At 35.0% G+C, this 14,435-nt stretch overlaps 1 protein-coding gene across 1 annotated transcript in view; it reads right to left on the bottom strand.

Moving 5' to 3' along the window:
* UHRF2 (ubiquitin like with PHD and ring finger domains 2) overlaps positions 1-14,435 on the bottom strand; it is a 74,892-nt gene that overhangs the window by 12,893 nt on the left and 47,564 nt on the right. The window contains exons 5-9 of the mRNA XM_082470936.1: positions 12,027-12,136; positions 9,567-9,753; positions 5,291-5,414; positions 4,915-5,022; positions 2,131-2,235 (exon numbers count right to left, since the gene is read on the bottom strand). Of these exons, the coding sequence (XP_082327062.1) occupies positions 2,131-2,235; positions 4,915-5,022; positions 5,291-5,414; positions 9,567-9,753; positions 12,027-12,136 (634 nt within the window). The remainder of the gene's footprint in view (positions 1-2,130; positions 2,236-4,914; positions 5,023-5,290; positions 5,415-9,566; positions 9,754-12,026; positions 12,137-14,435) is intronic.

The following is a 14,435-nucleotide window of genomic DNA, read 5'->3' as shown; positions in this document are numbered from 1 at the left end:
AATCGTAACAGCATTGTAAGTTCCCCACACTTTACAGTCTATGGGTTTACTCAAATTATATTGGCATAAAACAATTACCTACCATTAAGAAGAAAGTCAGAAAAGAATTTGGATACTAAAAGTTGTATAGCATCTACTAAATGTGAAAAAAACACGCCCAAAGAAGATATTAAAAACTAGCTCCACGAGTGTTTTTATAGTAGCTACAAATTTATATCGCTATTGTTTTTGCCTGATTCAGTACTTAAACTGAGGAAAGTAACTATCAGTATGTAAATTAATTCTACTAATACTATCTCAATAGTGGTTCTTCTTCAATGCAAGATTATTTTAACTAGTTCAGACTGAACTTAAGATAATGAAGTTTTCTCTACTTAATTCTTGCTTGTAATAAAGGTCAATTATTTTGCATCTAGTTTTTCCTTTGATTAAAAGTCATAACTAAAATCTCATAGTTTTAAGTGTTTCTATATGTCCTAAAACCTTCATTCAATTCACTTTGTTGACCCAAAATTGAGGTCTATATTTTAAAGAATAAGGTGTTAAGGAATTTCATCTTCAGTGTATACTCCATTTGAAGGAATTCTAATAAATAAGTACATCTAAAATAGTCCAGAATACTTCTTAAATTGATCAGATACAGTCTTCTAAATGGTATCTGGATTGTCTTCACAATGCTCATATTTATAACCCTGTCGACTTTTAAAGTTATAACTGTGGTAGTGCTATAAAGGAAAAAGTAGTGTGAACTAGGTAGGAGAGAGCTTAATAGGGACAACATAAGTTCAACAGTGTTTGAAACGTAAGAACAAAAACATTTCTGATTATTCTTCAAGCAGCAAATAATCATGTAAAAATAGTTAAATTCTATGTCATTAACTCATCTATACTTGAATTCATCATTATACCATGAAAGCACGCAGATGAAACAGACTGGGAGAAAATACCTCCAAACTACACATCCAATGAACAGTAAAAACAAACAAAACCCACAACCCAATTAGAAAATGGGCAAAAGACCTGAAGAGCTACACCACCCAAGAGGATATACACATAACAAATAAATAAATCATGTCCAACACTCTTAGCCATTAGGGAAATGTCAATTAAAAATACAATGAGCTATAACTACATACCTATCAGAATGGCTAAAAGAAAGCAACAACACAATGCTGGTGAGGATGCAGAGAAACTGAATCACTCATACACTGCTGATAAGAACAAGAAGTAGTACAGTCACTCTGGAAAATACTTCAGCAGTTTCTTTTTTTCCATCTTTTTTTTCTTTTTTTGTCAGTTTCTTAAAGAACTGATCATGCAACTACCATACAACCCAGCAATTACACTTCTGGGCATTTATCCCAAAGAAATGAACACTCATATTTACAAAAAAACCTGTCACAATTTTTAATGCAGCATTATTTGCTGGAAATAACCAAAATGTTCTTCAATGGGTGAATGGTTGTACTGTGGTACACCTATATCCATGGAACACTACTCAGCAATAAAAAGGAATGAACTATTGACACATGCCACAATTTGAGGATTATGCTGAGTGAAAAAAACCCAATCCCAAAGGTTATACACTATACAATTCCATTTATAAAAATTTTTGAAGTGACAAAATTATAGAAACAGAGAACAGATTGGTGGTTGTCTGGGGTTAAGGGGGTTTGGGGGAACAGATATAGTATGGTGGCTAAAAAAGGGCAACATGAGGGGTCCTTGTGGTAAGGGAAATGTTCAGTGTCCTGAATGTATCAATGTCAGTATCCTGGTTGATATTAAACTATAGTTTTGCAAGATGTTACCAACGGCTGAACCTGAATAAAGGGCAAAGACATCTCTGTATTATTTCTAACGCTACATGTCAATCTACAATTATTAAAAATGTAAATGAGCCCAAAATTAAAAATGAGCTCTAAAGAAAATGTGACTATTTTCACTGCAATAATCAGTACACACAAAGATTAAGGACTGCCAATTGATTTACTTTTTAACTGGTAAAGAACTGACCACTTCAACATAAAAACGATGCTAAAAGAGATGGGATTTATCCTGGACAAAGCTTCTGTATTTTACTGAATGATCAAGACAGGTTCTAAAGAACAAGCTTGTATCATGACTTACTACTTCATCCGCAAATCCACCAGCCAGGACAAGAGAGTAAGCGCCATCATTACTTCGACCATGAATTCCACCAACATGGGGTCTATGGACACCCGCTTCGCTCACCTATAACATCAAGAGAGACTCAAAATACCTTTGAACAGTTCTTTAAGTTACATTTACAAAATGGTTTCACACGTTATTGTATCCTAAAAGCTTCAACTAAGAACTGAATATCACACAGAATTCTAAGCTTTGCTCACAGACTACTTCTCCCCAACTATATATCCTTCAGGTACTGAACTGATGACTCTTAAAACTGCTCAGGCCTAGAATTGTGAGTTTCAAAATAACTATTAAATAATCATTATCCTATGTCTATTGGTAATTCCAGCTCAATTTGGGCAAAAAATAATTTACTATAAGTGCTCTAGATCTCTTTTTTTCTCATTTCTCATCTTTCATTATGGCACTGTTCCCTAGCCAAGTCAAAAAGGCAAGAGTCATTTCAGCCTCATTCTTCTGTATTCTTCAAACCCATCTGGTCACAAATATTGTTGATTTGATCGCCTAAATCTCTCAAAACCATCTTTTTCTACTTTCACTGATATAAGCCTAGTTTGAGTATGAATACTTAAAACATACCCTTTTTCACTGCCTCCAGCAGTTGTGTTCCTTCAAACTCATTCTACCTATCACAAACAGAATGATCCTTTTAAGAACATATCTGCTTTTAATTTTCAACTGCTTAACATGTATTAAACAGTCTTAATAGTATATTAAGCCCAAGTTAAGTATTACATATTATCCTCTCTCAACCGGGTGCCTAGCTACCTTCCCAGCCTTATCTTCAGCTTCTCCATTTTGGAGCCTATACATCTGAGCCCAACTACTCAATGATAAACATACTACCCATTTTTAGTTTATTCATATAATTCTTCTTTTTCAATGGCCTACTACTTTTCCCCACGTATCTTCAATTCTGGCTCACTTAAACTTAAGTGTCACTTCTTTGTGTACCTCAAACTTCTTAAGAGAAGTATTCTAATTCATTTGTTTATCACACAACTGTTCTTAGCAGAGTAAATCCAAGCCTGTATAAGTGGGCTAGGTAAAGAGGCACATTAGATGAGAAGCTGATAAGAGCAACAGAACCTGGATTTAGGCCTTGGAAACACTAGGTACTTTAGAGCATAGGACCATTTGATTCCCAACCTCACCAACCCCGATAATAAATCATGCTGAATCTTCCCTACTTCCTAAACTGCAAAATCTATCCTCCTAAATGCTTAGGCCAATGACCTCAGTCATCTTAGACCATATTAATGAGGCTTTTACAATCTGGGAATGAATGACAGGCATACAAAAAAAAGAAGCAAACAAAGAACAAGGCAATTAAAAATACACTAAGTGTATTTTATTATAATTTTTATTTCATATATAAATATTATAAATAATACATAGCATAAAAAATAAATCTTATTTATTATTGTACAGGCAAACCTCAGAGATATTTCAGGTTTGGTTCCAGACCACTACAATAAAGTAAATATTGCAATAAAGCGAGTCACACAAATTTTCTGGTTTCCCAGTACATATAAAAGTCATATTTACACTATACTGTAGTCTTAAGTGTATGACAGCATTATGTCTAAAAAACGTACACACCTTAATTAAAAAATAATGCTGTCGGAAAAATGGCGCCTATCGACTTGCTTGACACAGGGTTGCCAAAAAGCTTCAACTTGTAAAAAACACGGTATTTGTGAAGTACAATGAAGCAAAGCGCAATGCAATGAGGTATGCCTGAACTCAGTTTTTTTTTTTTTTTTTACTGTATTTATAGATCCAAAGTCATAATATAAGCCTTGAAAATTGATTTATTCAAAATTATGATATAACCATTGCAAGGATGAGAGGACAGAGTGTGTTAAACTAAATTCTTGTCTTCCATAGAAAGAGATTAATAAAACCAAAATATAAAGACAAAAGCTGTACAAACATGTTATTTATAAATAAGGAGGTAAATTCAGAAAAAGTAACTTTAAAGTGATTGCCTCTTAGAAACAGAAAATGGTGAAAAAAGAGGGTAGGTTTTTAAAATATAAATCATACTCTAGTATTTAACTTTCCATGCTATGTATATGTATTACATTATTTTAATCTTAAAATTTTATCAGTGGTCTAAGCACCAGTGCTATTCGACTCTTAAAGTTCAGAATCCTGTCTAACTGGAAACTGCTCTTTACGTAAGAGATTTTTTTTTCCACAATGAAAAAATTACTTTTCTAAAGAAGAAATCAGAAAAATACAAGTTTTCTTTAAGAGGAAAAGAGAAGTAATTTAATCCTTGGATTATCTGACATTTCCTCTAACCAATATCTTAACATTCATTCAAGAGGATAATCCCCAAAGAAAACACCCTAAGTGAGCTTCCTTGCAGATCAATGACATTAAATGAGAACTTACTGCATGACTTAAAGATCTATTTCAAATATTAAATTCTTGGCAAGAAAAGTTCTTCAGAACACTTAATAACTTTAACTACCATAACTATAACAGAATAGTAAAACAAAGTGATTCAAAGGCTTAGAGGAAGCCTAATTCCATGATGTGTGCTCCTCTGTCTGCTAAGCTATGAGCAAGAGTCTACCCATCCTATAGGAAATCTTTCATTCTAACAACTGAATGCCCTGTGATACTTACTACCTAGGTTAGTCCATTTAGAATCAATCGACACTAACACTGCTACAATTTGAACTATACCCAATTTTACCCTTTCAACTAAGCCAATTTAAAACATACCTGAACTCTAAATCTCCAAGTCGATCCAACAGGAATTCCAGGAATAGGTCCATAATGATTAGAAGGAACAATAGTACATTCTCTAGTGCGACCAACACAGGCCATTCCCTACAAGGTACCGAACAAACTGAGAAATCAGTTATGTTAAATCTTAAAGAAAGCCCTTAATTCCCATAAAATGTGGATAAAATAAAAACCTAACAATTTATATGATTAATATTTAACAATTTATATGATTAATCAATATAGTTGTTTGTTAACATTTCAGATTCTTAACATCATTTATACCATTACTACTACTGGAACTGAAACACTGTAACTTGCGTCACAGTTATAAACATTGTAACTAGGAAGAAAAAGAGACTTCCTTCTTTACCCTGCCCCAGTCTCTTCGGCTTTCAGTACTAGCTGATGGCATCTTTGCTTTCTTTTTACTCATCTTGAGTCTTTCACCAGCCTTTACAACTTCACTAGAATCAGTTTTACAGGAAGGACAATACCTTAAAAAAAAAGAGGAAAAGGAATTTTGATAATATTATATTAAAGCCAATAACACAATAATGGCCTTTCTAGGTTAGAACAAGTTTTAAGATGTAATACTTGGTGTATATTACAGAGTTTCAGTTGGCATTTCAGTATTAAGCTTTTCAAAATATTTACATGATTAAGCTCACCGAAAAAAACTTGTCATTCTTTTAGAGAACTTAAAAGATTTTATTATCAAATTCTCAAATGCAATGCAAAAGCCAAACAAGGCTGTCCAATTTAAATGGCACCATAAACTCTGATCTTATCACTAATCCTCAGAGTAGAAATTATTCATTTGAAGTTTTTATCATTAAAGCAAAAGTGGTAAGAATAGATGATTCTAGACTGAACAATGATCCATGCAACTGATATATCTCCCCATCTAAATTGGTTATTAGAATTCTCAGATTCAAAAATGTATAGTCTAATTGCAGGCATAATGAAATGTGATTGATATTTGCGTGCTGAACGGATGTCCTGTCACCTTGCTAAAATCACATATTACCTCCAGAAAGCTTTCTGTAGATATTTTATGACTTTTCTAATTAGAGAATATTGCTGCAAATAAAATGTTCCCCCCACAAAAAAAAGTATAGTTTATTATAACAAGTACACTGGATTCAAGGATGCTTGCTTATATTAACCTTATCTCTAGCTCAATTTCAATTCTCTATACTTGTTTGTCCTTTAGCCTATCTGTAGTTGGTCATTCTACTGTAACTTGTACACCATTATAATCTGCCTTATATCATTTCTAAAAAGCAAAGCAGAAGTATGTCTATAGAATGAGATGGGACTATTCTTGAGTCACCAAGATATGGAAACTTTGAGTATATCCAAAGATCAACTGGCCACTCCCCCATTAGTCTTAGATTTCTTTTTCTATACTTCCCATTTTATAATGATCTATGCCATGTGGCCTACAGAGTAAAGAAGATGACACCTGTACCCACTAGTTAATTTTGACTGCCTAATTATGAGACATGTAAACAATTTGGTCCCTGAGAAAATTAGTCGGGCAGTGAGATACAGAAACAAATTCAAGGTAAAATTATGTACGATACGGCAATAAATACTATCAAGTAAAATCCCTACTAATTTGGAAATCAGGAAGGCTTCCAAAAATTAATTTGTGGTAAGAAAGATTGTATTTTACCTGATGTGCTAACCCTATAATTTTATCAAAGATCTTATGGTGAAAGCAGATATTATCTCTGATGAGAAAATGAGCTCAGAGGTTAAATATCCAGACAACATAATTTGGAGAAGTGGAAAAGAAGATTTAAGGTTAAGGAATTCCAGGTAAAGTGAAGGACCTCGATATGAATGTAGAAATACTCCATAGAGTAATCTAAGACAGTCTTCTAATTATAGTCATCCCTGGGATCCATCTTTTCATCAAGTTTGTTAAGAACTCAGGCACTATTTTGGCACTGGGTAGGGATAAATGTTTGTGATCAAAATATTTGTAAACAGTTAAGGAAAACTAGTACATAAAATGAAACAATTTCAGAAAGTGGTAAATGCTATAAAGGAAATACATCAGGGTTATGTGGGTGGTAATAGTGATTAGAATAGATTCTGAGGTGGGATTCCAGCTGAGATTCCTATCAAGAGGCCAGGTAAGACATTCCAGGCAAAGAGGCGTTAAATGTAAAGGTCCTGAGGCATAGTAAGGAATGGTACGTTCTGAAGAACATAGAAGTAGTCAGGGGGCAGGTCATAGATGGCAAGGGTTGAGATTTTATCCTAAACGCAACAGGAAGACATTAGGGGGTTTTAAACAGGTGAGTAACCTGATTCAGGACTTAGATCATTCTGCTGCTCTGGCGAGAAGGACAGCTGGTAGACAATGTGAAAGCAAGACTAGTTAGGCATTTACTATACAGTTCAGGGTAGAGATAGTGGTTTGAACTGGGTGGTGAGAGTAGAGAAACATTATGGAGAACTGTAAGATTTGCTCATGTGTTATTGGATGTGAGTGGGGAGAAGAGAGAATCAAAATTAAGTTTAGCTTTTTGGCCCTCAACAAGTGGATGAGATGATCGTATTACCTACTGAAAATTAGGTGAGGAGCGGGATTTTAGGGGACACGTTTGTGGAAATCAAGATCTCTATTTGGACTCACTAGTTTTGTGATACTAGCGAAGCAGGCAGTTGAATATAGGGAATATAAAGCTCAGGGAAGACTGGATCTGAAAATATAAATTCCAAGCTGTTTGCTTGGTATTTAAAGTCTCATGATTACATGAGGTCATCTAGGGAGCAAGGATGAAGAGAGAAAACATGGGTAGTGCTTTGGGAAACTCTGAAATGTGGTAGATGAGAGAAAACCAACAAGAGACCAAGGAAAGGCCGGTGAGGCTGGAGGAAAATGAGAATAGATGATATCATACAAACTACAAAAACAGAGTTAGCAGGTAAACAGGACAGTAAGGAGAGGACTCAGAAGTGACTCTTGGGTTTGGCAACATAAAATGTGTAAGCCTAATATAAGCAGATATAGTTGAGTAGTGAGAGGGAAGGTCAGACTGGAGTGCTGGGGTATGGACAGGAGGAGAGCAAATGGAAATAATCAGTGGAGACAGCTCTGAGAAGCAAGGGAGTGGGCAGCTTTCTCCCACAATACAAAGGTGGGAGAAATGGGACCTAGGAAACTGTGTATGTGCATGTGTTGTGAAAACAAGAGATTCTAGGATACTAATGAGAATAACCCAGTAATGGCAATTCGGGAGTGCAATTAACTGCAAGAGTGAAGTTCCTCAAAATGCAAAAGGATACGAAACTGTGAGAGCAGGAAGAAAGGTTCGCATTTAGTGAAGCAAGAACACATCGTCCACAGAAACAAAGAGGAAGAAGCACATGAGACTTCAGAGGAAATATAATTACTGGTGATGGTAAAATGCAGGGTGTGACCATGCAAAGTAGTGGCAGAGGGTTAAAGGAAGAAGTTGTATCCTTTTTTTTCTTCCCCCACCCCTACAGCCTCTGCTGTAATACAACAACCTTCCCAACAGGTGGGGAGAGACCAAAGGAATGGAGAACAATCTATTCTTCACAATGATATCAGCTACATAATGGTGATGTATTTCTGAGTACAGTCTGTCATCCCTCTAACTTAATCTTCCATGCTAACAACATGAACCGTAGTCTAAAAAGAAAAAACTTCCTAATATGACATCTTAAGAAGCGTATTATAACTTTAACTGGGAACATTTTCCCCCAGTCTCTTTTCTAATCCTTTCTGTTTGTAGCTAACACTACTCAGTACAAGTATAGATTCTGGCAAGTATATTTCACCTTGGTGCCTGGTTCTACTATTAACCTCATACGATTAAGTATGATAATCCATACAAAGCACTTTATTAGTGTCTTGCATGTATGAAGCACTTAACTGTTAAGTAACATTATAAAACATTTAATAGGCACATCTAAAATAACTGAGGGGTAGAGGGAACCATCTACAAAGGCTTCCCAGCTGAAGTCATACTTAAGTGAAAACCTGAAGGATGAGTATCATCCTGAAGTTACGCAAAGAGGAAAATGTTTCCAAGAAGAAAATGCATCAAGTGTAAACCCAGAGAAGATAAAGAACATGACTTATTTAAGAAGCTGAAAGATATTTAATCTGGCTAGGGTATAGAGTATTTGGGGAAATAAAAGAGGAAAGTGGCAAGGGATACAGTGGGAGAAATCAACTAAAAAACACTGTGCAGGGCCCTGTACAGTAACATAAAGCCTCTGAAGCAAAGGAGTAACTATCAAATTTGCATTTCTGAAAGAACACAGGACTCATATTGGAGAAGGGACTGGAGAGATTAAAAAATGGAGCGAGAGACTGGGTCAGAAGCTGTTGTTATAACTGAATAAAGGTATCAATGCCAAATAACCATTAGTTATACAATTTTAAGCCCTTTAATATACACTACGTAGGCCGCTCTCGCCTTCTGAGATGGACCGCATTCTGCCTACAGAATGTGTGTCTCTCTCAATAAATCCACCTCTTACCTATCAAAAATGTATATACACTACGTATCTTTAGAAATCTACTTTTGGTGTTTCAAAGACACATTTCACATGCAATTCTTAACACAGTAGCAACAAAAATCTCCTGATAATCATACCAGTATTCCTCTTCAGGGACCTTATCCAAAGGAGGATTCAGGCAGTAAATATGATAGGCCATGTTACATTCATCACATAGAACTTGCATGTTGGGTTCCTGTTTTCCACCACATAAATGACAGGAGCAAGAACGGCATTTCTTATTTGGGTCTCCACCACAAAAGTCACATTCAGGGTCATTTTTCCCTATTAAGAACAAAATTATAGCGAGCCTAGTCTTAAAATCATTTTTATCTCTATGAATCTTATAAAGAAAAACCCATGAGAATAACATGCAGCTTTTTTAACAAAGAGAAAAGAACCATAAGGAATAATCCAGTGTAGTACTTTCAAGTTCCCCAAATGTGCATCGAGATGCCTAGGGGCAATGCAGTGAACTCACGGGGCACCGTAAGATATATTAAAATTTCAAGCAAAATACAATACTTGAACAAAGTTGTTTGGATCTAACTACTTAATAAACGAAACTATTAGGTAACACCTATTCTGCAGATCCAAACCTTTCCTTGGGTGGACTGAACTAGGAGGGGTACGGCTGTTAGAAGTTAGCAAACCCATTTTGGTTTTGCTATGCCCCCAATACACTCTTTATTAGTAACAGTATCTAACAGTTTATTTTATTTTTTTATCTTACTTGTCAATTGGTTCAGAACTCTGGCAACTAACAGGTTCCACTTATTGCCCCCCGACTTCCCCCATCCCGCCAGCCTCCCCCATCTAAACCCAAACACCTTCTGCCAAAATATTCACTTGAAATTATAAAATATACATACATACACAGAAATCTTATAGTAATGCTAATACCAAAAGTTAAATTTAAATGTCAAAAGAGTAACAGTTGGATCGATTTTGTGTAAAATGAGGTAAGTTTATAAGAACTATAATACAGACGTAGCCAAATATGTTAAATTCAAAAAGGAAATTGCAGAATAAATTTTTTACACAAAATTAACTGTATAGATACACAAAGATGAATTATATAGATACAGAAAGATGTCTAGAATGACATATATTGTTAGAGTGATTACCTCTTGGGAGTTCTATAACTTATATAGTTCTATACTCTGAATTTCTTACAAATGCACACAATAAATTCGCGAGGAATTTACCGTATCAGAGCTGATTGTTCAATATGAGAAACAGGGAACAAGTACCTGACAAATAAGAGAGGGGGAAAGAAAACTGCCACTGATTTCAGTACTAACTTTCTGACTGATCACACTGCCTATTCTTGCTAATGAATGGAAGGTTACAATTTTGTTTCACTTCCACTAAGGTAGCTGTGACAACATATATAAGTAATGGAAATTTCACAGACCTAAAATGCCAAAGGTATGTTTAGATTTTTGGTTTGGAGAGTGATCTGGTCAATGGCAATCTGGCTGTGGCTCTGAAATGGTTTCTTTACACAGAAGTTCAAAGCTGTAGCTATAACATGATTAGCATTAGACAGAGGAGAGAACAACATATATATGCAGATATACTGAGAGAGAAAACACAAGAAAAACCTAGTCAATCTTGTTTTTCTATCGTGTTTTACTGAGAGCAAGTAAGTCACATTAAATAAGTTTACTCATCAAGTTTACCTTTATTCCTAGAATATAACCATACAGTCATAAACCATAGAAACAGTCATACACAGTATGCCTTAAGGTTCTTAATTCACGTAGATGTATTAGCACTGCAGCCTCAAAAAATGAGTATGGCTTAGACCAGTAACATGGAAATTTACTGATTGATCTGTTAAAGGTCTTGTCTTGTTCTAATCTTGCACAACTGTGGTAAGAAGAGGTTAGGCAGAACTATTTAATCTTGAATATTTCTTTACCCAGAATATACTAGACATTGACACACAGCATAAAGTCAATGAATTGTTCTCCAGAAAAAAAAATCAGAATTGACAGAGTATGAGACACTGTAACCTATTTGGAAAGATAGTGATTGAACCATGAATGAAAAGACTTAGAATCTAGTCTACCTCTGTTACCAACTAGCTATATGATATTAAGTAAAATATATGCAAGGAAGAGATAAGGCTACATTCTAACATCCTAACGATGACATAAACCTCATTCACTACCTCCCAGAAATTCAGGGCTCAACCAGCATTATTCTTCTCAGGCTCTACTAGTATAAAAATAAGTCTCACTATTCAAAATTAATCTTAAATGGCCACAACATTACCAAAGTGGGTTTTTAATCTGGACAGACTCTATAATAAACGAAACAGCAAGAAAATGGCAATAAAATGCCAAGATGAGAAAATACTTTTTGAAAACAAATTTTATCATTTGAGAAAAATCCATTAAACCAAAATAGATCTTATATCAAAATGGCTGTCTTGAAAATAAATTTGTATGGTCTACAATTTTATACGTTCTCAAAAGTTATTCCCTGCCCAGTTAAAATGGCAATCATGAACAATAAATGCAGTCTCAGCCCATAAGAAAAATCCATACTTAAAAACTTTCCATCTGCCAATGAAAGAGGATGGGCTCCAGGTTTCTCGATCTTGAAGATTTCATTTATGAATCTTATCTGACAGTCATTTAATTTTCCTTCAGAACCCCTGTTTAAAAAAGGAAGAAAGGTTAACCTCTGCCAGCAAAATCTAAATCATACACAAATAGTAATTAAAAGTCAGTTTGGAAACTCGCTGAACACTACCTATTTACAAATGGGGATTATAGCTATTCTAATCACTGAGTTATTGTTTCCAGCAGTAGGAAAAGTTCAGTGATTAATTAATATTTGAAGTTGTGTCACTTTTAATATTAGGAAAAAAAATTTCAAGACTCAGATCATCTGGTGAGAAGATAGCTATCTTGTAAGTTTAATTTAACTTAAAGACTAGGTAAAATGATACTCCCAATTAAAATGAAAGATTTAAACATATTTCCAATAAATATGGCAAGTTTCTGGGTAAATAGATGACCTCTTATTACAAAGAAAAGTCTTTCAAATACTAAGCCATATTTTTCATAGACACATTTATAGCTGTTTGCATATACTTCTTCAAAGTTTCTTGCTGTGATTGTGGATTTGTATAATTCTCCTTTTAATCTATCAACTTTTGCTTTGTATTTTTGAAGATATATTATTGGGTACATACAGATTAAGGATCCTTAAATCTTATGAAATGTCTTTGTATCTCTAGTAATGCATTTTGTATCAAAAGTGTACCTTTGGTTTTTTTGGTTACCATTTGCTTGGTGACTTTTTCAATCATTTCACCTTTTAAAACTTTTAATGTCAAATGCAGAAAATTTATAGATAAATGTATGGTTTAGCCAATTATAAGGTACACATCCTTGTAATCAACCATGACAAGAGATAGGACTGTCAACTACCTCAGCACTTCATGTCCTCCCTCCCAGTCACAACCTCTTCACTCCCCCTTCCACGAGTTATATTTACCTTAATTTTCTTCAGTCTTCTCACCTGTCTGCCTCCCTAAGTATATGATATAGTTTTGTGTTTCAAAAACTAAATTCCTAATATTTTTCCTTATAATCTGTTGAAGAAGCCCCACCATTTGTCCTATAGAGTTTCCCATGGTCTCAATGTTGATACCTGCATTCCCAAAGTGTACTTTAGTTTTTTCTGTCATTTATATTTCCAGTAAATCAGTAGTTGGATCTGGAGTAAAGGCTGAAAACCCTTGGTTTGATGCCTGTTTTTAAAAATAAATTTTTAATGGAACATAACTATGCCTATTAGTTTATGTATTCTCCATGGCTGGTTTCACGCTACAACAGCAGAGTTGAATTGTGACAGAGACCATCTGGCGGCCAAAGGTTAAACTATTTACTATCTGTCCCTTTACAGAACAAAACTGCTGACCCTTGCTCTAAATGTTTACACAAATCCAGGTTCATTTTTTGGGTAAAACTGTCTATAGGTCTATTTTCATCAGTAAGCACCTAATTACTTAGTTGTCTTTTCCTACAGCAGCCATAGATGCTCAATGCCTAGATTAATTCACTGGGGATTGGAAAATGTTGATATTCTAGTTCTTTCATTCCCTTTTTACTTATTTGCTGGAATAATTCCATAAAGAGAAACCTGAGCTCATCAATTACTTGGTGACTCAGTGGTATAGCTCGTATAACAAATATAGATGAAATGCTTTCTTTAGCAGTTTAAAAAACACAGTTCTCAAACATTCTATGTAGGTGACCAATGAGTTTCTATATAACTAGGAGTTCATGTATTTGAGGTGTTTCAATCCATGCTAGTTATTTTCCTTATTGATGTTCAAATCATCTCATCTTTGGCCAATGGGATCTTCCAGTTGATTCTCAAATCTTTCTGACAAGAATTTAGCAGTCTTTGTGGGCTTCCTTGTTACGTGCAAGACAAGATGTTTGTTCTTAGTTCATCTTGTACATTTTCTGCCCCCACCCTGTAGTCTTTTTTTTTTAAATAGATCTCTATTGGAGTATAATTGCTTTACAATACTGTGTTAGTTTCTGTTGTACAACAAAGTGAATCAGCCATATGCATACATATATCCCCATATCCCCTCCCTCCCACCCTCCCTATCCCACCTCTCTAGGTCATCGCAAAGCACCGAGCTGATCTCCCTGTGCTATGCTGCTGCTTTCCACTAGCTATCTATTTTACATTCGGTAGAGTATATATGTAGATGTTACTCTCAATTCGCCCCAGCTTCCGACCCCTGCCCCCCGCCCCCCCGTCTGTAGTCTTATCTCCAAGGAAGCCTAGTTTCTTTTAGGTGGAAATGGTTATTTCAAGACCACTATTTAGGCACCGGAAAAGCTTTCTAAAACTGGACTGATCACTATTTCTAGACCAAGCTACAAAATTTAGACATACACATTAATACATGTACAAGATACCTCATG

The sequence above is a fragment of the Balaenoptera physalus genome (genome assembly GCF_965194825.1).
Source record: "Balaenoptera physalus genome assembly, chromosome: 7".
NCBI classification, from domain to species: domain Eukaryota; kingdom Metazoa; phylum Chordata; class Mammalia; order Artiodactyla; family Balaenopteridae; genus Balaenoptera; species Balaenoptera physalus.
The sequence above is the reverse complement of the archived record's forward strand: the minus strand, read 5'-3'. Positions and strand labels throughout refer to the sequence as shown.